At 49.8% G+C, this 24,001-nt stretch overlaps 1 protein-coding gene across 3 annotated transcripts; it reads left to right on the top strand.

Annotated features, from left to right (window-relative positions):
• Nucleotides 1–1,620: 1,620 nt before the first annotated feature.
• On the top strand, nt 1,621–23,124 carry Dusp4 (dual specificity phosphatase 4). 3 transcript variants are annotated; one of them, XM_039094803.2, is made up of 7 exons: nt 1,621–1,767; nt 5,971–6,240; nt 7,834–7,971; nt 9,678–10,176; nt 17,756–17,901; nt 18,521–18,740; nt 19,559–23,122. In XM_039094803.2, the coding sequence occupies exons 4-7, from the start codon at nt 9,741–9,743 to the stop codon at nt 19,942–19,944; spliced, it is 1,188 nt and encodes a 395-aa protein (XP_038950731.1). In that variant the 5' UTR covers nt 1,621–1,767; nt 5,971–6,240; nt 7,834–7,971; nt 9,678–9,740; the 3' UTR covers nt 19,945–23,122. The 3 variants fall into 3 exon arrangements, with proteins under 3 accessions (XP_038950731.1, NP_071535.2, XP_063131752.1); NM_022199.2 differs by lacking the exons at nt 1,621–1,767; nt 5,971–6,240; nt 7,834–7,971 and having other exon boundaries at nt 9,317–10,176; nt 19,559–23,124; XM_063275682.1 differs by lacking the exons at nt 1,621–1,767; nt 5,971–6,240; nt 7,834–7,971; nt 9,678–10,176 and adding an exon at nt 10,238–10,590.
• The last annotated feature ends 877 nt before the right edge of the window (nt 23,125–24,001 follow it).

Raw genomic sequence — 24,001 nt, 5'->3', positions numbered from 1 at the left:
CACACATACATATATGCACACACATATACACATACAAATATACACATATACATATACACACACATAAACATACACACAAATACACATACACACACAAAAACATACACACGAATACACATACACACACTAACACATATATGCACACATATACATACACACACAAACACACACACAAACATGCACACAAATATACATACACACACAAAGACATATACCCCCATGCATACATATGCACATACGCACATACACACATATATGCATACATACTTACATATATGCACACACATATACACATAAAAATATACACATATACACGTACGCACACATAAACATACACACAAATACACATCCACACACAGAAAAACATACACACGAATACACATACACACAAACACATATATGCACACATATACATGCACACACAAACACATATACCCTCATACATACATACACACATACACACATACGCCACTCTTCTTAGCATTCTGCAGTTTGGCATTTTTTTTAAGACATGACAAATTTCAGGATGTCTCTCTTCTTCTCGAGTCTGTGTTTTTCCTCATCCAAAGTCTGTGGAAACACTGCAAGAGGCACAGAGATTCATCTTTCATGTTAAACTGACAGGGAAGCTATACTGATATGTGTGTAAAACATTTAGTATTGTATTTAGTTTCTTTCATCTTTATACACATGTATAAAACAAAAGGGGGGTCTCTACCTGATCTTATATTCTGGGGGAGAATGTGTTCTAACTTTATTACTGGTGGGAGGGTATTCCCTTTCAAAGAACCGGAAGAGGGGGATGGGCAGGGTTAAGCCTTGGGCCAGGAAGTGGACCCTTTGGTCAACTAGGTCCACAGGCTTCCACTGCAACCACTTTACCTAGCGTGCTGACTTACTGGCTCCCAAGTCATGTTGATTTTTTTTTTCAAATTAAAAAGAGAATACCTCATTTTAAATCATGTGTATATGCGTATGTGGTGTGTGTGTGTGTGTGTGTGTGTGTGTGTGTGTGTGTGCGCGCGCGCGCATGCTGCAGGTGACTGTGGAGTCCAGAAGAGAGTGTCTAATCCCCTGGAGCTGGAGTTAGGGGAAGTTATGAGGTGCCTGATGTGGGTGCTGGGGACCTAACTCGTCCCTTGCAAGAGAAGTAGCTCTAAGGCACAGGGCTGTCTCTCCAGACCCTGGGTCATGTTTTAAAGTAAAAGGCCAGGTTACACATAGAGAAGTTGAGGGCCCCTGGAGAAAAGAGAAGCCCTCTGTGGAGGAGCTATGAAGTTCAGAATGCTTAAGACAGCCTTGGTGGGAGGAAGAGGGGGCCCTACAGACTCATTTGAGGCTGGCCTGCCAGGGAGAAGCGTGTGGTGATATGGGTCCTTTTATATCTCCCCACTTCAATGTCTCCTTTCTTCCTAGGCTGTTCATTGGAATGTTCAATCCAGCCGCAGAAGGTCGTTGATGATGTGAGTTGAGAAAACCACTATGTGGCCGGTGGTGACATCAGATGCCTTTAATTCCAGCACTAGGGAGTCAGAGGCAGGAGATCTCTGTGACATCAATGCCAGCCTAGTCTTCCGGAACAGACGGAGTTCCGGAACAGCCAGTGCTATACAGAGAAACCCTGTCTTGAAAAACCTAACAGCAACAATAGACAAACAAACAAACAACACCACCAAACAAAAAACCCAAACAAAACACGATGATCTACTATTTGAAAGGGAATGACGACTCTCTCCAGCATTGGCATAGACTAAGAGTCCACTCAAGGTAGATGTTTTTCATTAGACACTGTTAATTCTTAGTCTTTCATCCTTTGGCCTACCTGAAATTTCTGACAGGAGTACTATATGGTATCTGTGAAGGACTAGGTGGCGTTTGAAAGCCACTGGTTAGTTGGTAGGACCCTCTTAACATCACAAGCTCTAATCACTCTCCTGAACTGCCCCATGCCTCCTCAAAAAGTGATCTGCCCACAGTGAGCACCCATTGATCACCACATAAATAAAAACTCTCCACAAGGCCATGACGTGTAAGCAGAGAGTAGCCAATACATGAGAGCGGCTGGGGGCACACTCCCTCTACTGACTGTGCAGCAATGGGCTGTGTCTAGGATCCTTTGTCCTGTGGATAGCACAGATAATACAATCTGGGGCTATAGAGTTAAAACAACAGTCGGGTGGCTTCTCTAGCTTTCCCCCCATTTCACCATTAAAGAAATAATGCCTGGCAGTTGCACATTTTCTCACAGACCCCCTTGGGATGGAGCACAGGGTCTTGTGTATACTGGACCTGCACTGTATGCTGAGCCGTACCCCAGGTTTCCTGACGGAAATTGATGTCGGATCTCTTTATCGTTTGCAATAAAAAGATAGAGAAAATATACCTTAATTTGATTTTATGCTGATTTTTTTTTCTGGAGCTGAGGATTGAACCCAGGGCCTTGCTCTTGCTAGGCAAGCGCTCTACCACTGAGCTAAATCCCCAACCCCACTTTATGCTGATTACTTAGGAAGAATTTTTAGACTTTTGTTTTGATTTTGTTTGTTTGTTTTTTGTTTTTGTTTTTGTTTTGAGACAGGAGCTCACTGTGTAACTACGTAGCCCTGGCTAGCCCAGAACTTGGTATGTCTCCAGGGCGGCCTCAGACCGTGTCTCTTCCCGAGTATTGGGGTTAAAGGTGTTCACCATCACACTAGGACTTTTTATACGAATTTCACAAGGCCCAAAGAAATTCTGACCCTGCACCACAGTATTTGGCCTGACACACAAGGGCCTTGCCAAATCCTTGGCAAAGTAATTTAGATACTTTTCAATCTTAAAAAAAATGTGAAAAATAATTCCATTACTCTCTTGGGTTTTATAGAAATCAAGGTAGTAAGGTGACAGATTTAATCGATACAGTAATGAAAGCTAGAGTGAGGCTCACCCCTGGGCCACCAGCATCTAGCTTGGCACATGGAGGGCCGGTTGATTTTCACACAGCTTTTGCATCATCTTGCTTCCTTGTGGTTTCAGACAATTGCTTGTCTATTTTTAGCAGGTGAAATCCACTGGGGGAAGAGAGAGGCTAACAAATAAAAGGGAAAGAGTGCAAGACACAAGGGCAGAATGAATGTCAGAGGTGAGATAGCAGGTTTTATTTTTATTTTTGGTAGACTCCTGAGAGAAGTCAAGGGCAATGTTCCCAGGGTATCATTTAAGTGACCAAAGTTATCTTATTTGGCCATTTTTCTTCCGTGTCCCTAATCTGCCAATACAGTTCAATTCCTTTCTCTTCTGACCCTCCCTGGCATTTTTATCTGTGCTTCTATAAGGATGTTTACAGTGTCCTGCTACCCGATAGCACGCATTGGCAGTCATACTGTTTTAACGTAGTTGATTGAAGACTTTGATGTCATCTGTGGTGGTTTGAATATGCTTGGCCCATGGGAAGTGACGCTATTAGAAGGTGTGGCCTTGTTGGAGGAAGTGTGTCACCCTGTAGGGGGCTCTGAGGACTCCTGGTGCTCAAGCTCCTCCCACTGTGGAAGGGACTCTCTTCTGGCTGCTTTCAGGTGAAGATGTAGAACTCTCAGCTCCTCTAGCACCATGTCTGCCTGGATGCTGCCATGTTTCCTGCCATGATGATACTGGACTGAACCTCTGACCCTGTAAACCAGCCCCAATTAAATGTTGTCCTTTATAGGAGCTGCTGAAGTGGAAATTTCTGGTTTCTTCGGAGACTCAGTTGTATCATGTGATGTTTTTCTGGAAACTGTCTTATGAGAGGATGTTAGGCTGAAGTAGACACATGGTGTTTTTCTGGAAGCAGCCTGGGAAAAGGGCATGTGATGTTTTGCCAGAATGGATGCTTGAGAGAAAACGTGATATTTGGAAAGGATATGAATATAGCCCAACAGACAGTGGACGACGCTGTGTGATATTGGTATGGCTTGCCATCCTTTGCTGGTCATTGTATGCCGTGACTTCCTAGAAAGAAACCTACCAAAGACCTTCTGATGGCATTCCAGAGGCCTCTTGATGCTTCTGCAAACTCAGGCCAATTGGCAGAGCCTCTCCTGTTTTTTTTTTTTTTTTTTTCTTAATTGATCTGCCATTGCTGGTTTGGTTCCTGGACGGTGCTTGTGAGTGGATCGAGCTATCACTATTGATTCATGTGAACTCAACTGCTGATGTACTGGTAATGCAGACCGGACTCACCCCCCAAAAACCCACTATTTCTAAACAGGTCCACATCCTCCTTTGCCCTGTTAACCTTTCCTTTCCACTGCCTCTGGTGGGTGGTGGGCTAGAAGGTATAGGAGGCTACCTTATTAAAAGTAGGTTTTGAAAAACCTAAGCTTACAAGTTAGTCCTGGTGTCTCTTCACAGCAATGACACCAAAACTAAGACAGCATCATTGTTCGTGATTCGGACACATTTATTTTCAGGCTGAGTTTGGCATGTTGAGTGAATGATTAGGCAAGGAAAATATGCCCAGTAGCACAACAGAGAAAAGACTGAGACATCCCTTTGTTTTCAAAAGACCTCATCCTCCACCGCTTGAGACACGGCCTTTTATGTAGCCCAGGTTAGCTCCTGACTCTCTAATCCTTCTGCATCCTGTGTTCTAAGACTGATTATGCGCCATCATCCCTGGCAAAACAAACCTCCCCGAAGTTTCATAAGGATGTTTGAGATATTCTTGTCTCAAATAAAGCAAATCCATGAACTTCACTCTCAAAGAGCATATATTCTAAAGCGGGGATAGAGAAGAGCTGGAAATTACCCTTCACCTGCTCAGAAGAGCACACTGACTGGAAACACCGGAGCAAGCTTCTTTTTCTTTTTTCTTTTTTCTTTTTTCTTTTTTTCGGAGCTGGGGACCGAACCCAGGGCCTTGCGCTTGCTAGGCAAGCGCTCTACCACTGAGCTAAACCCCCAACCCCGCAAGCCTCTTTTTCAAGTTGAGGAAATTTTGGCTAAGGGAGAGAACATCTTGCCCAAGGCCACTAAGCCACACATGGGAGCATCATCTTGATGGAACAATTATCAAATGAAATAGTAGGGGAAGCAGCAATGCACTAAGACTCTTCTCAGTGTACCTGGCTGGGAACCTAGCATACATGTGGGACAATGCCACCCATAGAAAATGGAGGAGGATGGGGAGGTGGGGGTGGGAGGGTGGAGGCCCATGCCGTTGATTCCAGCACTGTTCAGGACAGCTACGACTACACAGAGAGGCTCTATCTTGAAAAACGAACAACAAAACAAACAAAATGGTAAATTGTAAACTCATCTGGTAAAGTCATCACTAAAACGACTTCAGGCGGACTTGGTGGTACCTGTTTGCAATCCCAGGACTTTGGAAACGGACACAATGTTAGGGAAGTTTTTAGGCTCAGAGATTGGACTCTGGCAGGCTCTGATGCTGGGTCTCAAGCCCAGGACAAAAGGCTAACGCGCATGCGTATAGGCTCAGCTGCCGGTGCCCAATATACCAAGAAAGGGACGGGGTAACAGGGAACGGTAGGGAAAAATTCTTCCCATTGGGAAGAACAAATAAAGAGGCAAGTGCCACTCAGTCAGTCTTCCAGGCACTAACAGGAGGTTTATGGTTAAATAGGGAGCAAAGAATATGTATAATTAATAGTATCTATCACCGTCTCGGCTGTAAGTCTGTCCTAAAAAGTGGTTCGATAAAAGTGAAGTCTCTTCAATGGAGTGAGTCTCTTCTTCTCAAAGTAGGGCTTCAACTTTCCCCTTTTACCAGCATGCAATTCCTGGGGAAATTTTAATTCTTTGGAGTCCACTATTTCAATAGTCTTATAGCTATTGAGAGTTCTTATAGCTGTTGAGGGGTTGAGAGTTCAAGGCCAGCCTCATCTACAGAGCAAGTTTCAGGCCAGCCTGGGTTATAGGAAACTATCTCATAAACTACACCAGAGCTCTGCTTAGATTGTGCTTTTTAATTCTTTCGTTGATTTCTAGGTGTTGAAGATTTCCACTGCCTCCCAATCTTGACTTAAGGATCAGAGATGGGTCAGACAGAGACATGCGAAGGACATATTGTGGAGATCTTTCCTGCTTGAAGCCTGAGTTGGCCTCCAGGTCTCCCTAGTATATACCATTAGTGCAGGTAAAAAGGATGTTTCATGTGTAGTTCAGAGTAAGAAGCAAGGCTCCAGAGGCCAGGGAATCCACCCAGCGTCTATCCACTGCCACTGTGATTATTCACTTATCAGTGATCTTTTTTTTAAGGTAAGTTTTATTCAGTTACTTTGGGACAGAGCTGTGAGTCAGAGGCTGGCATCAAAACCAGAATAGAAGCCACAGTCCATCTCTGGGGATTCTACTCCTGGCTTCGAATCCCCAGATCACAAAACTTTCTAATTGGGAAAGCAAAGTTCTTAAACAAGCGCAGGGATTTTGTTGGAGCCTGACAGTGACTAATAAGGTCCGTCTAAGGACTGTCTGATGAAAGAGAAGTTGGATTCACATGTCACGGAGAAATTTTACAAGCATTTCCACCCCAGTTTTACTGCCCAGTGTAAATTGGGCATTCACAGTCCAATCCCTGCAGATATTCCTAAGCTAAATAACTCTGAAAGGATGTGCAAGCTTAGCTTCCTCCGAATGCCTTTGTTTACTGCAGTTTTTTATTGACAAACTGACTCACGAAGTTCCTGTGCAAACTGTGTGTTTCTCACCCTTCAGCCTGAGGACCGATGGAAGGAGGGTTTTATAGCCGGTGTTGGGTAGACCTTAAACCGTATTCACCTAAAACTGTGGACCAAATGGCTCACACGCTTCCATTAAGAAAATTATCCAGGGTGCTCTCACAGTATCCGGGTAAACACAATGCTGTCATTTAAAGCTCATTGCTGACATTCACACTGCTGAAGGCAGTTCCTGAAGGGGGCGGCGGCGGCGGCGGCGGCGCGCGCGGGGGAGGGGGGCTGTTGTTGTTTTATTCAACATCATCTTCTCAACAAAAGCCGCTCTTGGCTTAAATGTGCTAAGTCCGAAGTAGCTGTCCCTCTCCAGGAACAGGCGCGCAGGCGCGGGCACTCACACGTGGACACACACTGACACGCGCCTGCCCACACCCCCTGCGCGTGACTCGCCTATGGGATTTATGGACTTCTCCGGCAAGGATTACTGTCAGGTGCAGAAAGCAGCCTTTTGTTCGGTGGGCATCCCCACCCCTCCCCGGATTTGACTGTTATTTACAAACCCTGTGAGCACTGGGCAGGGGCCTGGCCTGCCAGGGGTAGGAGGAGCACCCCTGAGGCAGGGGAGACAAAGGCCAGCTTGGCCAGTGCTGGCCGGGGGACAACCTCACCCTCATTCCCCTCTGTGACTCTGGTGACTAGCATCCGGAGCTAAGGGCTGCTGGCCGCTGGGTTTGTAAACTGCGGGGAGAGGACCCAGGAGAGTGAATCTGATTCCGGCTGTCGAGGCACCGGGGATGTCTAGCACCCATAGTGGGCCAGCCAGAGGGAAGCACTAGATGTCCTCACAGCAAGCTCCGAACCAAGCAAGAGAAACCACTTTGCCCTCCTCACTGGTGCTGGACGCCCTTGCCACTCTCCTAGCCTGAAGGCCCAGTGCTCGAGACCTTGCCCCAGGCAGCCGATGTCACTCTGTTGTTGTGGCTCCTTCCGGAACCCGGATGTGAGTGATCCCGCACCACGGGCACCAAAATACAGGGTGCATTAGGGGGTCGCTAATATGTCAGCAACAAATTAATACGCATGTAATAGCTCATTCTTTAACTGAAAAAACCCATAAACAAAATAAGAAACGCAGTGCCATTTTGGAACCCAAGGTAACAAGGAAAATTCTCCACAGATGATTGCCCCCTGCAACGCCCACTGGACCCAGAAAAGGGTGTTGGGGACTTCAGAGTGCAGAGAGTCTGTAGGAAGCCTTGAAAATGGGAGTTGGAGGTGATCTCTGGAGAGCCGCTCTGCAGAAAACAAAGCAAAGGTAACTGAGTGGAGAGAGGGTTTAACCGGGGGAAAGGACCCTGAGGCTTTGGCTGCCCTCGCTGCCTCAGTCAGGCTTCTACTCGCAACCTGAAATGGAATATTCGACCTGGCCGCTACCAAACCCCGTAATTCCCTTGTTCGGTGATTAATTCTTGCTAACAAGACTTGGCAAGATCTCGGCCGAATAATTTTTGGCTTCTGTAAGGTCCCCACCACATGCGCGCATAACCTCCTTTCTTGCCAAAATCAAGCCCTTGGGAAATTAAATGTCCCCGGGAAGGTAAAAGCGGGGTGCAGATGCTACGTGACCTGGAAAGAGGGATGTAGAAACTCGAATCGTCTCTGAGCTTATTAAATTTGCCTTTTAAAAGGTCACTCTTCGCATGGACACTTTTCAACATCTTCCTTCGCACCAAATGTAGACCTTAACAATTATTTCCTTAGAGGACATTGCGTGTGAGCAAGAGGGAGGCGAGGACTTCCACCAAAGCGGAAAACCTCCGGGTATATCCCTCCTCCCCCCCTTCCCATGGTTAAATAATCAGGTTTTAGGAAGCTTGGGCCGGAGTGCTTCCCATTCTCCTGCACGGGCACACCATTCGGCCAATTAACGCCCCCCTCTGGGTTGTAAAGTAACAAACCCCTACACCTCTCTTTTGTTATTGGGCTTTGGCGCGAGGACTTCCCTTTCATCTTTCAAAGTCCGGGGTTTGCCCAGGTTCCGCGGGAAGCTATAAAACCGATCTAATAGCTCCGGACGGAAATCGATCACGCAAATGTATAAACTAAGTCCGGGGAATCGCATTAAAAACAAAACAAGACACAACCGGCCGGACCCGAAGAGCAAGCTTTAGTCCGGCGAGAAGAGGTCCCAAGCCCTGCGGGGTGGCAGCCATACAGTGTCAGGTTCCACCCAGCGAGACCTCGGAGACTTGGGGGGCGGGGGGGGAGCGCAGGGGTGAAGACCTCCACGCTGAGAGCCCAGGCCTCGGTTAGGCCCGCGTCGCCACCCGCTACTAACACAACGCCGAACGCCGCGCTCCGGGGCTGAGGAAGGACAGGGAGCCGCACGGCGGCTCCATTCACAAAGTCCGGGAGCTTCCGGCTTGCCGGCGGGTCGGAGGCTGCCTCCTTTTTCCTCTAGGTCTCGGTTTTATGAATGGGCCTGGCAGACAGCACCGAGCGCCCTGTTTACTCCTCTCTTTGTGACGTCGAGTTCCCGTGACTGGGTGCGAGGGGGCCGGCGCTCCATTCAAGAGTCGGGGTGGGGGCGGGGCGGGGAGCTTGCGTGGGGGGCGGGGCCTGGAGAGGTAGTAATGACTCTTCCCTCCCCCGGGAGAGCCGGCGAGCATTAATAAATCTCTAAGCAGAGGAGGAAACTCTGGCTGGGGCAGTGCGTGCAGCTCCGGCGGAGCGTTGGGGGAAAACGGCGGTGCCTAAGGCAGGAGCAGCCTAGCTAGCAAAACACACCAGGGGCAACAAACCGAGAGGAGCCCTCTCTCTCGTAAACATACTCCCCTCCTCGGTCACTTGCTCCGGGTGCCGTGCGCCCGCCTGCTTTGGCGCCAGAGAAGGCTCGGACTGCTATGTAACGTCGAGGCTGCGGGAGGAGGAGGAAGGGGTGTTGGGAGAAGAGCCTTGGGGCCAAGTTTGCGGGTCACTTCGGCAGGCGCCTTCTTAGCCTTCGCCTGTTCCTTCTTGTAGCCTAGCTGGCTTGGGTGCCCTTGGTCTTCTCCGGCTCCCCAGCTGCTGTGCTTTGCCGGCGACATGGTGACGATGGAGGAACTGCGGGAGATGGACTGCAGCGTGCTCAAAAGGCTGATGAACCGAGATGAGAACGGCGGCAGCGCGGGCAGCAGCGGCGGCAGCCACGGCGCCCTGGGGCTGCTGAGCGGCGGCAAGTGCTTGCTGCTGGACTGCAGGCCGTTTCTGGCTCACAGCGCGGGCTACATCCGAGGCTCGGTGAACGTGCGCTGCAATACCATCGTGCGGCGGAGGGCCAAGGGCTCCGTGAGCCTGGAGCAGATTCTGCCCGCCGAGGAAGAGGTGCGCGCCCGCCTGCGCTCTGGCCTCTACTCGGCTGTCATCGTCTACGATGAGCGCAGCCCGCGCGCCGAGAGTCTCCGGGAGGACAGCACAGTGTCGCTGGTCGTGCAGGCGTTGCGCCGGAACGCGGAGCGCACAGACATCTGCCTGCTTAAAGGTAAACCTGGGCGCCCGGGAGCGAGGTGGAGGGTAGGTGTAAGGGACTTGGTGACCTGAGCCCTGCTGGGCATTGGGAGGAAAGTACCGGAATGATTTCGGGCTGCTGGAGTCCCCTTCCTTGCGTGTCTTTGTGCGTGTCTGTGTGCACGGTTTTGCTGTGGTTTTGAGTACTAAGTCCTGGGGAGGCCGTGCTGGCGCGTTTCCCCAGTCACCTGCAGTCCGCACGCGTCCGAAGAGTTTCTGTGTTTATTGACATGAGCGGTTCTGGCCTGGATGCTGGCAGCTATTCCTCTGCGCAGCCCAGCCTCAAGTACTGAGCACGCACGCGCTCTTAAGTCCCACAGGGTTCAGAGAGGCCTGTTTCGGTATAACCCGGAGAACTGGAGAGGGGTTAAGGAAGGTGAATGCTGAGGTGAGATCTGTCTCGGGAGTTCCTACACAACCGGCAAATGAGGGAAGGAGAATTGGGTTGCAGATCTGGGGAGCGAACTGTTTTTCCTCTCCCGCTGCTTCAACTCAGAGCCTTCTTGGAAGGCGCCCCCCCCCCCCGCCCGGGTCTAAGGGAGGCTGGAGTGCTGTACTGGGGGGACACCAGACGCGTCTGCTCCTGCTAATCCCGGGAGCAGAGAATTACCTTACCACCTTTTGTTCACACATCATTCTCGGCTCTGCTAGCGGCGCGTGCCTGGTTAAAGCGAACCCTGGCCTGGGAAATAGGTGGCCGGAGAGAGGGTGGCTTGTCAAATTTAGAAGTCAGGCACCCCGAAAGGATCGCGCAGTATCCCAGACGCGGGAGGAAGGGACAGACCGCTCTCCGCACCTGCCTGCTAGGTCCGTGTGCGGGCTCCGGCTGGGGAGCACTGCGGTGGGGGGTGGGAGGAGGGTGGTCGCGCGCCCCCTGCTGCGCCGCGCCCCCCCACCTCCGGCCACCGCATTCCGCGCATTCTTTCGCGGGGGTCGGGTCTTCGCTTCCAAAGCCGGGAGATTTGTTTGACCTCCGCTTTCAAAGAGCCGCCCATTTCCCTGCAGAGGCTCTTCGCCTCCTCCTTCTATACTTTTTCTTTTGGTATCTTGTCCACCTTAAGGAAGGGAGGCCGGGAGCGAAGCCCTTTCTTCCGTCCCCTTCCGAACAGCACCGGGAAGCAGCCGGTTGCGGGCGAGCTGGGCTGGCCCTGCGGAACAGCGGGGGTCTTTGTTCTCCGCAGTTGTTTCCTGACCATTTGACCCGTCAGCTGCTGGAGAGACGCTGCTGTTGACCCGAGGCTGAACTGCCAGGGCCATTTTGCTGACTTTTCTTTCTTTTTCCGCGAGGGCCGCCTTTTGCTCTTCCAGCTGATGTCCCTAAAACGCTTTAGGAACGACGGGTTCCAGATCTCGGGAATCGGGCCCACGCGGTACCCGGAGCCCTCGATCAGGCGCAGGTCCCGGGTCCTCTGTCGGCGGAATCCTGCTTGGGCTCCGGGCTGCGCGTCTGTGCTATTGTTCCAGCCTGCCCGCTCTGCCTGAATTGAGATCGCGCGGGTGGGAAAGGTGAAACTGTTTCGGGGTGAAAGTCCCAGGCTGTCCTAGGTTCCCCAGCGGTTGGATTGAGAGAGTCGGGGCCCATGCCTTCCAACCCTGGCTTCAGGAGGACTTCAGCCCCACGTGGAGTCAGGGATTGTTTTGTTTTTCTTCCTGGAAGAATTCCGAATGGGACCGCCCTGGAGCGGCAGCTGCCTTGATCCCGATCCCTTGGCTTCCTTCCGGGGCGCAGGCTCCGGGGTAGGCCAGGCGCCTAGGAAGGGAGGCATATTTTTAATGTTAAACCTTGTGGCTCGCGGCACTCTACCGGTCCTGATTCGGATCTGGAGACCGTGAGGCCAGGCCAGTTCTGAGAGATGCTTCAGGGTGAATGCTGATGTAAGACTGGACAGGGCAGGTGGCCTCTGGGCAAGATGACAGTCCCATCCCTAATGGGTGTCTGTCCCCCAGAAAGGCAGCATGTCCTTTAAGCCGCGCTTTCTACCCCCTTCTCTTACTGGGCGGTGAGGATCAATCACCCCATGCCCCTCAAAAGCCAAAGGCCTTCTTCCCAGTCGCCTGGAGTCCTTAGTTTTCATTTGTTCGGGAACAGCTGCTACCTCACCTTCACCCCCTTTTCTAGCCAGAAGTTCAGCAGCCCTTGGAAGCAAGAGCCTAAAGCGATTGAGAGAGAGGGGGAGGGGGGTGTTCCTCCTCGTCCTGTGGAGATACCAACGTTTGTCAGCCTTAGTTTATGTGGATGTGCTGAACCACGACCTAGCCCTTCCTTCTCCTGTACAGCCAGCTATTGGAAGACCTCGTAGAGCAGCAAGAAAATGTCTGCTCTAGGAAGGGGGAGGTCGTGGGAACTAAGCAACCCCCCAACCAACCCCCCCCCCCCCCCCCCGCTCATTCCCGTTCGGGAAATGTGGCTTGGTGTGAGAGAATCGGCCCAAGGCCCTCTTCTGCTGGTGGAGTGAGGAGGCAGATAGCAGCAGGCAAGTGTAGGGAGACATAGTGGGTGTCCCCCATCCTAGGCATGGGGGAGACAATAACCCTTTTAGAAGTGATGTCCCTCCAGGCCAAAGAGCCCCCCCACGTGACTTTAAAAGAAACACGCTTTCCTATTTTTTTTCTCCTAAAAGATGATTGATTGTTTGATTTTTTTTTTTCCCTCCCCACAAGTAAGGGTTTAAAAACAGAAAAACTTTGCTAAACTATTCTTAATCTTGTACATTGATCAAGTCTTGGCAAAAACTAAGAATCTTACGTTTCCGTTTTGTGAGTCAAAAAACATAGAAAATAATTTAACTTAAAATCCTGTAAGGCATTTTAGGGACAGTTCTAAAAAATTTTTCTTTCAGATTTTATCTTACTTTCCCTGTTTCGGATTCTTTTTTTGTTTTTTTGTTTTTTTTTCGGAGCTGGGGACCAAACCCAGGGCCTTGTGCTTCCTAGGCAAGCGCTCTACCACTGAGCTAAATCCCCAACCCCCCTGTTTCGGATTCTTAACTTCCATAAATGTTTGGGTTGGAATTTTAGACTTGCATGCCTTTTAAAAAAAAAATCTTATCCTAAAGGAAATTTTTGTTTTTAATGACAGTGTCCCCAATCACAAATTAGTCTGATACACACATAATTTCAACCTGGCGTGGCCGATGCCTGTGGTCTCAGACCTCTGTACCTCTGTGGCTGAGGCGACTGGATTACAAGGTCTTGACCAGCCTGCCCCACACACAGGACCTTCTTTGTGCAATTTTATCTTCCCTCCTATGTAGAATTTACCATGTGATCTAAGTTCTTATTCAAACCTGATTGCACAATTATGCAGGGAGCTGCCTTGAGCTTTTGGGATATAGTCATCCAGACAGTCTCCTTCCTCTTGGGTAAAACTTACCTGTAACAGGTCTTTGGCTTGCCCCAGAGTTGAATGGAAGACTGGTCCTGTTCACCCAGGACCTCTCTGCTGGCGCCTGCTTATTTCCCAACTTTCCCAGTTGGTAGCTGAGGCCTCTCCAGGGCCTAGTTCTGGGGCCTGCTTACACCCCCTACCTTTTAGACTCAGAGGGAGGATGACTTCTGGCCTCTTCTATTTGTAAATAGAACAGAGTGCTCCAGAGAGGGAAAGAGTACTTGGAGTGTTAGAATTAAGCAAGACGCCCAAGCCTAGTGACATTAGCAACCCAGTTACAAGGAACGGAGAAAGTATTAAGTAAGTGGATGTTTCCAGTCAACAAAGGAAACTACAGACAGGTCCAGTTGTCCACGGAGTGTTTCTTTTATCTTTTAAGACCACCAGGGGTTCTTATCTTGTAGGAAAAGGTGGTCATTTAAGAGCCAAGAAATCTCTTTAAATGCTCCAAACCTGTAAATACTGGATAGCTAATTTCCTTAGAGAGGCAGTTCCTGGCAGAGAGAGAGGGAACATGGCCGGAAGTCAAGTGACTCTGTGACAGAAGCCATTCTGCTGGACATAGCAGTTAGGGCAGGAGGCCTGGGAGGGAGTGCAAGAAAGATCTAGTCCGTCCCCAAGCAAGGCCTCAGGGTAGAGGTTCTCAGCTCCCTAATGTTGCCACCCTTTAATACCGTTCTTCATGTTTGTGGTGACTCCCAACTATAAAACGATTCCATTGCTCCTTCGTAACTCATTTTCTTAGTAATGAATCATGATGTAAATATCTGATATGCAGGATATATGATGTTACCCTGTGAAAGGGTCCTTTGACACACCCCTCCACCACCAAGGGTCAGCAACCCCAGGCTGAGAGTCAGTTCCTTAGGAGCTTCCCAGCTGACCTGGGGAGGAACAGCTCTCTTGACTTGGGAGTCCCAAGGTCAGAAGTCCACTTAGGTCTCCTGAAGACTGTTTCAAGTGAAGTTTCCCGCCAAAAAACAAAACAAAACAAACAAACAAACAAACAAAAAAACCGGTCTGACTTTTGGACAACCTAGACTTCCTTTCTGGGCCAGAGACGATGGGAGTGGGGTGGGGGCTTCTGGTGTATTCTCGATATTGACTGAGGGATATAGCAAAAGTGGCAGGCAGCCTCATTAAGAACCATAGCCATAGTCACCACCCCAGCGAATCCCCTCTAGGGACCCTATTGGTGGCATTACCAACACCAATGTAAGGCACTTGTAAGGCACTCCACATATATTACATATATTACCTCTTCTCCCGAGTGGCCTGGCAGCCAACCAGAGTGGAGGATTTATGGCTAGGAGGCCCTTGTGTCATGATTTATACTCCTGGAGGAGAGCCATGGAGCTAACTGGAGATGTAGTTGTCCTTCAAGCAAGTTTCCATTTCCGACTTAAGCAGGTTGAAACATAACAAGTACGGGAAATAAGTTCTTTATTCTTTGATGTTTTTTTCTTTTAAATTTTTTATTTTGGGTCATCTGAAGCTGGCTCTTTACTACCGAGGCTCTGTGGCCATTATGCTACTTGCGTGAAGATGGGGCTAGTAGGGGGGCTTGAGGGGAAAACATTTTAGGACAGCTTTCCCTACACACTGTAAGAAATAACAGAGCTCCGGGTGGGGGGTTGGGTGTGGGTGTGGGGTGACGGTTAGTACCTGTAATCCTAGCCCACGGGGAGTGGGAAGTCTGAGGCAGGAGGATGGCCGTGAGTGAGGCCAGCCTGAGCTACCAAGGGGGACCCTGCGTCAATAAAACCAGACCCATGAAGTTGGCATCATGATCAGGAAGAAGGTCACATGTACTCCTTTGGACCTTCTCTAAACTGACACGCTTTTTAAAGAAGCACTTTGTACTATTCAGTTGGCTTCTTTGAAGGGCAGGCATCTTTAGTGGCCTCTAAAGCTCACTGGAAATAACCTGTGTCTGGGCAGGAGCATAGCTGCCAGCATACTCTGGGATCCCATGGGCATGCGCATGCCAGCAGTGTTCGGAAGAGAACGCCTATGTGAATGAACGCGGACTTCAAGCTTGCCAGGGTGAATGCTGACCCCTGCCCTTAAGCTGCGTGTGAGACCCCAGATAGCTTCCTTGTATGCTGTATGTGTTAACTCTGGTGATCTTCACTCTGTCTACAAGGCCGGCTTGACACATAGAAAGGAAGTACCCTCCTGTTTGGTGTATCTAGTTTTTAGTAACGCAGGATTCATCTGAAGGCTTAACCGCGGCATGGCCGCGTGAGGCAAGGACTTCAGTTTCTTCCTGTGTGGGTGACAGCTCACCTGTACCGATCTTTCCTGCACAGCCCCCACTCTGTCCTCATAGAAACCAGCCACAGCTTCCCAAAGCCAGCAGCGACTCGACTCGGGTACAGATCTCTCTCAAGGTGCCTGTATCGGAACTTGTGCCAGGGGAGATTAATCAATTACCGAGTAGGAGCAGGGGCCTGTGAGAGGTCAGAGGAGGGCGGAAGTAGGGTGGGTGCACAGTTGATGACTCAGAAGACTGGGATGGAATCTGTCTGGAGAGCCCTTTCTGGACCCTCGGGCGGCTGGTCCTTACCCTTTCCATGATGGGAAGGGTGGGAACATTTCCTCCTGCCTGGAGGCTGTCTGTAGAGTCCTGCTTTGTCATTTTGGAGTCTGGGCTGCGGTGCGTCCCCCCGCCCCACCCCCCACTTTATTTTTAAGTGAGGTAGGTTGTGCCTGTCTCCTGGGTAGAAAATATTTTGTCTGGAACTAGTGTTCATTTTTTTTTTTAAAAGTTTTGATTGCTCGAATGGATGTTAATAGACAAATGGATTGTTAAAAATTTGAAGTCTTACAGAAGAAGTACATAGAGGGGCAAATGACCTTTATTATGGAGGTGCAGTCTGCTATCCCTAATGGGGGCGGTGGACCAGAGTTTCTTAGTAGGGATCAAGGTTCTTTGGTGACAGACCTTTATTGCTCCCTCATCTCTCAGATTCTCATCCCTACCTTCTCGGTCCTCTTTAAGAAGGAGGATTTATACTGAGAGGGAGAGGTAACCCTTGAGAGCTATGGCGGCTGAGAACTAACGTCCATGGCTGGCAGCACCAGGTCTGCAGCAGGCTTTCCCACCCCTGGAGGCTGGTCACTTCCGGCAGGAAGAACGCTGACCACAGATAATCCTTTTATGTCCGGAGGGAGTGAGCAGAGGGCAAGCAAAACCTCCAGACAGAGAGGGAAAAATGGATTCCCTGCTTTTGAAAGCCCTGTGGTGTGGCCCAAAGAGTTCCCCTTTATCTCGGAAGCAGCAGGAAGCAGTTTTCCAGGGTTGGGATTTAGGCACTAAAGGGGTCACATGTCATTCCTTTGTGCCTTCCTAGTAGGGCCAGGCAGAGGGAAGGAGCCAGCCACCAGCAACAAGCACCTACCATTTTAGCCCATTGTGTGGGTACCTTATGAGAGAGTGGTCAATCCCTGACATGTAGGCTGTTTTGAATTGGCAATAATCACCAGAAAACGAGAACCACAGTTCCGACTCTAATACACCTCAGGTCCTTGTGGGACTGCCCAGCTGTACCAGATAACGGGCCCGGCACTGTCTTTGTCATAAACCACAGAACACGCACTGATAACCTTTGCAGGACTCCTCACCTTTGCTCCTGTCAGAAAAATCCTTGCTGCCCCAACCTGTGTGGCAAGGTTGGTTTGTGTGATGGAAGCCTGTTTCCCCTTCTTTGTAGTCCTGTTGGTAGAGATGGTCAGGGCATGTGGTATCTGCTCCAACTGGAGACAGAAGGCAGGGTTCCTGTCAGGGTATTCCCCATCAGAAGGAACTGGTGATGGCAGGATTCCGCACTAGACCAGGGGAGGGCACAACTGGTTAACAGGCTGCCTAAGTGCTCACGGGTCCCTCACTGCACGTGACACTCTAGAATATCCCTCTGGCACATCCGTGTACATCTGCCTTTTGTGTATTTTCATCTCAAATGGAAGACTGCCCATAAAGCTTTGCCTCTCAAAGCATCCTTCCTTGATAAGGTCCTCTGACCGCCATCATCTCTAAATCCACAGCGCCACCTAGTGGCACAGAAGGAGCCAACAGCTCCCCTTACCCTGGTGAGATTGTTCTTCCTCTTTTTCCTACTGGTTCCGAGTCTCCACTAACCTGAACCACTTTTCTCCTTTACAGGTGGCTATGAGAGGTTTTCTTCTGAGTACCCAGAATTCTGCTCTAAAACTAAGGCCCTGGCCGCCATCCCACCCCCCGTACCTCCCAGCACAAATGAGTCCTTGGATCTGGGCTGCAGCTCCTGTGGGACCCCACTGCACGACCAGGTATGTGTAGTAGGATCCCGGCCAGAGTTCAGATGAGGCAGTGCAGGAGAACGCGAAGGAACCGCTTGGGCCACTGTACTTCAAGACACGCCCACCAACCCTTCCCGGAAGTCAGATGGACTGGGGCTGAAGTTAAGAGTCCACCATTGGGGTTGGGGATTTAGCTCAGTGGTAGAGCGCTTGCCTAGCAAGAGCAAGGCCCTGGTTCAGTCCTCAGCTCCAGGGGGGTGGGGGGAGTGCACCATCTCTATCCATTAATCTTATCGTGAATTTAAAGTATTCCATCACGCCACCATTTCTCCTTGTCTGAGACATCTTCGTGTAAATCCCAGTGTGGCTGAGTCACATGGTCAGTGTGCTCCCTCGGTTGTCGCGGGAAGATGCTGGCTGGTGCCCACAAGATCTGACTGTACCTTGTCTCTGCCCACTGGAGTCCTGCTGAACTCAAGCTGGGAAGGAAGAGCCAAGAAAAGCTCTGCCTGTCGAGTTCCTCCCCCAGGCCCTGGAAAGCCATTTTGGATTGTCTTACCGACCCTAGCTCTCCAGTGCTTTCTCCCTGCGTGTCCTGGTTGCTGGCACTCATGTTTCGCTGGTGTCTTTCTGCTTCTTTTTGCTGCAGGGGGGTCCTGTGGAGATCCTTCCTTTCCTCTACCTCGGCAGTGCCTACCACGCTGCCCGCAGGGACATGCTTGATGCCCTGGGGATCACGGCTCTACTGAATGTCTCCTCAGACTGCCCCAATCACTTTGAGGGACATTACCAGTACAAGTGCATCCCGGTAGAAGATAACCACAAGGCTGACATCAGCTCCTGGTTCATGGAAGCCATCGAATACATAGGTAGGCTGCCCTTGGACTTCAGGGGAGCGAGGGGGAAGCCAGGGACTGCTGGTGGGGGTTTTAGGCTTTATGCGCAGGCTGTGACACACTCCCCTTGGATGGTCGTTGCGCTCACCAAATTTTTGATAAAAAGCAGTTTAAGAAGGATGAAGTCTGTCATGGTCTTTGAAGACCTGGTGACAGGTGCAGTCAGGGAAGCGGAGCCCCTGCCCCTAGCTAATCGATTTCCTCAGCGTGGCTGCTCCTCCTGTAGGTTTCATGTTCTTCTCCCCGCACACAGTAAGCCTATGGGAATTTCTACCTAAATACCAGAAAGTCCTAGGCTCATGGGGGTGACTGAGTGATGGGAATTGGATGTTATTATCCAGGCCTGGCTGGAGAGCCAGTCCACTTCCTTGCATGGCTCCTCCACGTGTGTACAGAGTAAGGCTTTTTGCGTGGAGAGGAAGTCAAGAGCAGATTGGAGTCACTGTACTCTTTGATCTGATGGCTCTGCCATGTGACTTAAAGCGTGTGCTTTTAAAATCTTTTTGTTATTTAAAAAAACACACTGGGGGGGGGGTTGGGGATTTAGCTCAGTGGTAGAGCGCTTCCCTAGCAAGCGCAAGGCCCTGGGTTCGGTCCCCAGCTCCGAAAAATAGAAAAGAAAAAAAAAAACACACACACACACTGGGATGAGTGGGGTTGTAGTCCTCAGTGTAGCGTAGGGGACCTTCCCACAGTAGCGCCCCTCATCCCACTGTGCGTCTCCCTCACCTGCTCGTGGTGGTTCCTGAAATCCGCCGAGGTCCCTAATCATGTCGCACTTTCTGCCCCAGACGCAGTGAAGGACTGCCGAGGGCGAGTGCTGGTTCACTGCCAGGCCGGCATCTCTAGATCAGCCACCATCTGCCTGGCCTACCTGATGATGAAGAAACGGGTGAGGCTGGAGGAGGCTTTCGAGTTCGTCAAGCAGCGCCGTAGCATCATCTCGCCCAACTTCAGCTTCATGGGCCAGTTGCTGCAGTTCGAGTCTCAGGTGCTCACCACGTCCTGCGCAGCGGAGGCCGCCAGCCCTTCCGGGCCCCTGCGGGAGAGGGGGAAGGCCACTCCCACCCCCACCTCGCAGTTCGTCTTCAGCTTCCCCGTGTCCGTGGGTGTGCACGCGGCTCCCAGTAACCTGCCGTACCTGCACAGCCCCATCACCACCTCCCCCAGCTGTTAGGACTAGTCACGGGACACCGAGTCCAGAGTCGGCCCCAGCCAGTGTGCAAGCCACATGTGAGGAGCGAATAGGGACTGACCAGTGGGGGACCAGGTGACCGTCCCCATCCATTTCTCCTTGGCCGACCACAGGGCCAGCTAGGATGGCAATAACTATGACTTTGAATACACATTTAAAACAAACACAGCTAAACACCCACAGCCTAGAGCAATAAGAGCAGCTTCCGCTGCCAGAGAAGACTTGGATTTTGTGTCCGTTTTTCCTTTGCAGGTAGAAATTTACCTCATTATTATTATTATTATTTTTTAAAGCAATCAAGCTTGAAAGTTATGAAGCCCACAGATCCTGGCAAATGTGCCCAACCAGTTTTATTGAGTGGAGAGGGAAGGAGGAGAAAGTTGAGTTTGCCAGAAAAGTGCCTGGTTCTGTGTGCATATTCTTCTGTTGTTGGACCCACAGCAGTTTTGTTCTAGATCCTTCTAGGCCACAGTATTCTGGTTAGCCGTCAACTGGATAATTGATGTTTAATGAGTATTGAGAACCTGAGCATGTGTGTGTGTGCGTGTGTGTGCAGGAGTCTGGTGGCTTTGGGATATGTTTCTGTTGAGGTCACACACAGAGACACAAAGCTGTGCTGGCGGTGAGGGGAGTGTGGCAGGTAGGTGGTCGCTGGGGTCACCGTCTTTCATCGTTGCCACTGAGAAGCAGGCAGGGTGACTTGCAAGGAACAAGGTTGGTCACTTTTTGCAGCTGGCTCCTGGGCCCACTGACCCAGCCGGGCAAGCTTTTCTCTCTAGTTTGACTGCGGGTAGAGCATTTGGCCTAGGATCTGGATATCGTCTGGGGAAATGCCATCTTTTCTAAGGTGCTCCTGGAAAACTGGGTGCAATTCAGATTTTCCTACCGTGAATCATTTTGGTAAGGCCAGCTCAGAACCAGATCACTGAAGATGAACTAAAAATGAATCTCCTCTTGGCGTTGATCTCCTCCCTCCCTCGGATAAATTGGGCGTTTCAGTTCTAGGAGTTTACTTGAAGTATACATACCAAGAAATTCTTGTTACGAAATCCCTGTCAAGTGAATACTTTGAAAAGTCCTCCCTCTTTTGAGTAAAAAGATAAGTGTATGTCTGACTTGGGGCTCCTTACGGTCTGGAAGGGAGAGAGCAGAGTTGGGGGGCTGCGTGCTAGCTCCTATCTTACTGATAGTGACTCAGAAGCCATGTTGGGTTCTGACTGGGCCAACACCATTTTAAAAGAGCCTTTCCAAGTGGAGGAAAGGCATTGGAGTGTGTTTTCTAGGGGGAAGGTGCAGGGTGGGGAGGGAACCTGTTTCGTCTGTAGTTTTGGGGGACAGTTTTGTGACGGCATGTCAGATTAGATAGAGGTCACTGCAGACCTGGCAGAAATGAGCACGGTCCCGCCCCCCTCCCCCACTTTGAGCATAAATATAAAACTACAAGTGTCCACGTTACATCATGATGGAATGCTTTCTCATCCAGAGTCCCAGACAGCCCGGGCTCATGGTTTTTCCGTCCATGAAAAGGGGACTTACGTTGCTATGACTTGTATTGGGTGGCCTGTGTCAAACCCCACCTTTGGCTGAGAAGCAAGGGGTGTCCTGATTCCCTGACTGCCGCTTGGCTGAAGGCATGGAGGGGCTGAGCTCCTCGACGCTGGACTGCCTATGCCTAGTTGGATGGTCCTACGTTTGCCCCCTGCTTCCTGGCAGCTGTTTCATGTTTGGTGAAGAATTAGATGAGATGTGTTTTTGTAGCTAGGCAAGTCCTGGGTTCCCAGAGTAAAGGGTATGTGGAGAGCAGGTATCTGTTAGACTACATTCACTTTCTATATGAGTGCTTGCCAAATGTGTCCTAGTTCCCAGACTGGATCCCAACTGCACAGGCAGTGGGAGCTCCAAATGTCCCTCCCCTGCTTCCTAATTCAAACCTCCTATGACAGTGTCAAGGGGCTATTTATAAAGTCATGTTCTTTGTACTTGATAACAGCATGAGACCCAAAACTCTTAGAAAATAGGACACTGGTTTGATTGAAAAAAGGGGAGGCACACCTTAAACATATTCTCCAGAAGCTTCTCTGATGGCTTGGAATAGCTCTAATGACGACCGTGTCCCAAGGGTCAAGGACCATTTCCCGTCCATGAGCTGATTTCTGGTGATGGGGAGTTTTGGAAAGTCAGAAAGAAAGCCATTGAGTATTTGTAGTATTTGTAGGAGAATGAGGTTTTCCTCCGGAAACTTGGCTCCCTCCATGGTGTTCCTGGGACCCTGAGGGCTAAAGTACAGGTGAGGCAGTGGCTGGCAGTTCTCAGCTCCATTCTCCCCTGAGACCTTGTGCTCTTGTTCTTGGCTTTCTGTAAGACTGGGGAAGCCAAGGGAGGGGTTTGAGAGTCCTTGAGAAGGAGGCAGGAAGGAGGAAGATTGATAGTTACTCCCAAGGGGAAGGGACTGGGTGGTGGCCAAGGAAGCCTGTGGCAGTGATAACAGTAGCTCATCTGGGTTCATAATCACCTGGGTAGCCTTTAAAATCCTCATATCTAGGTGACCCTTGACCAAATAAACCAGGACGTGGGGGGTGGGGGGGTGGGAAAACGGGACTTAGACACCGATCTGTTACAGTGTTCACTGTTATGTGCTTTGACTGGAGACACCATTGCTTGGGGATGGTGAAAGCCAGGTCTTGTAGGCACAGAGTAGTAAACAGACGGTACAGTAGGGCTTTGTAACAGGGTCACTGTGGTCCCGCTCTCCACAGCTGGCTGAGGGAATGCTGTGGTTTCTTTGTGGGGAGCCCGAATGGGAACCAATTTGTGGAGCATTGTGAGTGGGCTCAATATAGTGTCTGGGTGTTGATGTGTTTCCTTAAATTTTGTCTGCAGGAAAGATGGAGAAAGTATGTGTCTGTTTTGAAGTCCTCCTTCTAGTGCCCTATCCTTCCTTAGAACTCACGAATCATTCAAGGGACTTCAGAAAGATAACAATGCAATACTTGTAACGTGTGTAAATAGCCCCCGTCTTTCTGAGTGCTGTCATTTCTACATTTGATATGCTCGTATTTCTGTAGGTTGTACCTTGTTTTCTAGAAGAGTCAAACATGTCTGTTTTTATTTATTGCTTGAAAAAAGATCATTTGAAGAAAAATAAATACATTTTCAACCATTTCTGCTTTTGTGGCCTCTCACTGGCAATCATCCTGCTGTTAGAACTTGGGAGGGGAGGAAGGACTGGGCCCTCACGTATCCCACCCACTTAGCACCTGCAGTGGGGACCAGCTGTTGGTAGAGTGCTGGGAGAGCGGAGAGGGGATGGTACCTAGCTGAGTCAGCGGGATCCAGGGCATCCTTTCCATGCAGAGACCATGTAGGAAGTATAAGAGATGGAGATCCAGGGGAAGAGGCCAGTGAGGGCCAGCATGCCACCGTAAGCCAAGAGGGCTATCGAAGAACATACAGAGTTACTACACAGGGTTTGAGGCTCAAAGAATCAGAGGCCTCCTAGTCAGTTGAGACAGGAAAAGAAGCCATTGTGCTTCAAGGATAGAGTGAGAAAACAAATTCGTGGTTATGTGAAACCTGGTTGTGGAAGACATCCTGAACCACACCTTTTTATCTGACTCCATTGGCTATGGCTCTCCCAGATTGTAAATAATAACACTTCCCTACTATATCATAAACATCTTGGAGACACACCAGTCTAATAAGATTAATTACAAAATTGTAAAAAAATAAAAGGTCCTTCTCCTATACAGAAAAGCCAATATACAATACTTACTTTTATGTACACGAGTACTTTTTGTGCACATCAGAAGTGAGTCAGATTCCATTACATGTGGCTGTGAGACACCATGTGGAACTGAACTCAGAGCCTCTGGAAGAGCAGTCACTGTGTTTCACTGCTGAGCCATCTCTACAGCCCCCAAAAGAATCTATTTTAAAATGAAAAATTAAAGATAAAATGCCTATGATACGCTTGTAGGAACAGGTAAGATGTATATTATGGACAAGTGATAACATACTGTGGGAAGACGGCTTATTGTCT

The sequence above is a fragment of the Rattus norvegicus genome, chromosome 16, assembly GCF_036323735.1.
Source record: "Rattus norvegicus strain BN/NHsdMcwi chromosome 16, GRCr8, whole genome shotgun sequence".
NCBI lineage: Eukaryota > Metazoa > Chordata > Mammalia > Rodentia > Muridae > Rattus > Rattus norvegicus.
The sequence above is the reverse complement of the archived record's forward strand: the minus strand, read 5'-3'. Positions and strand labels throughout refer to the sequence as shown.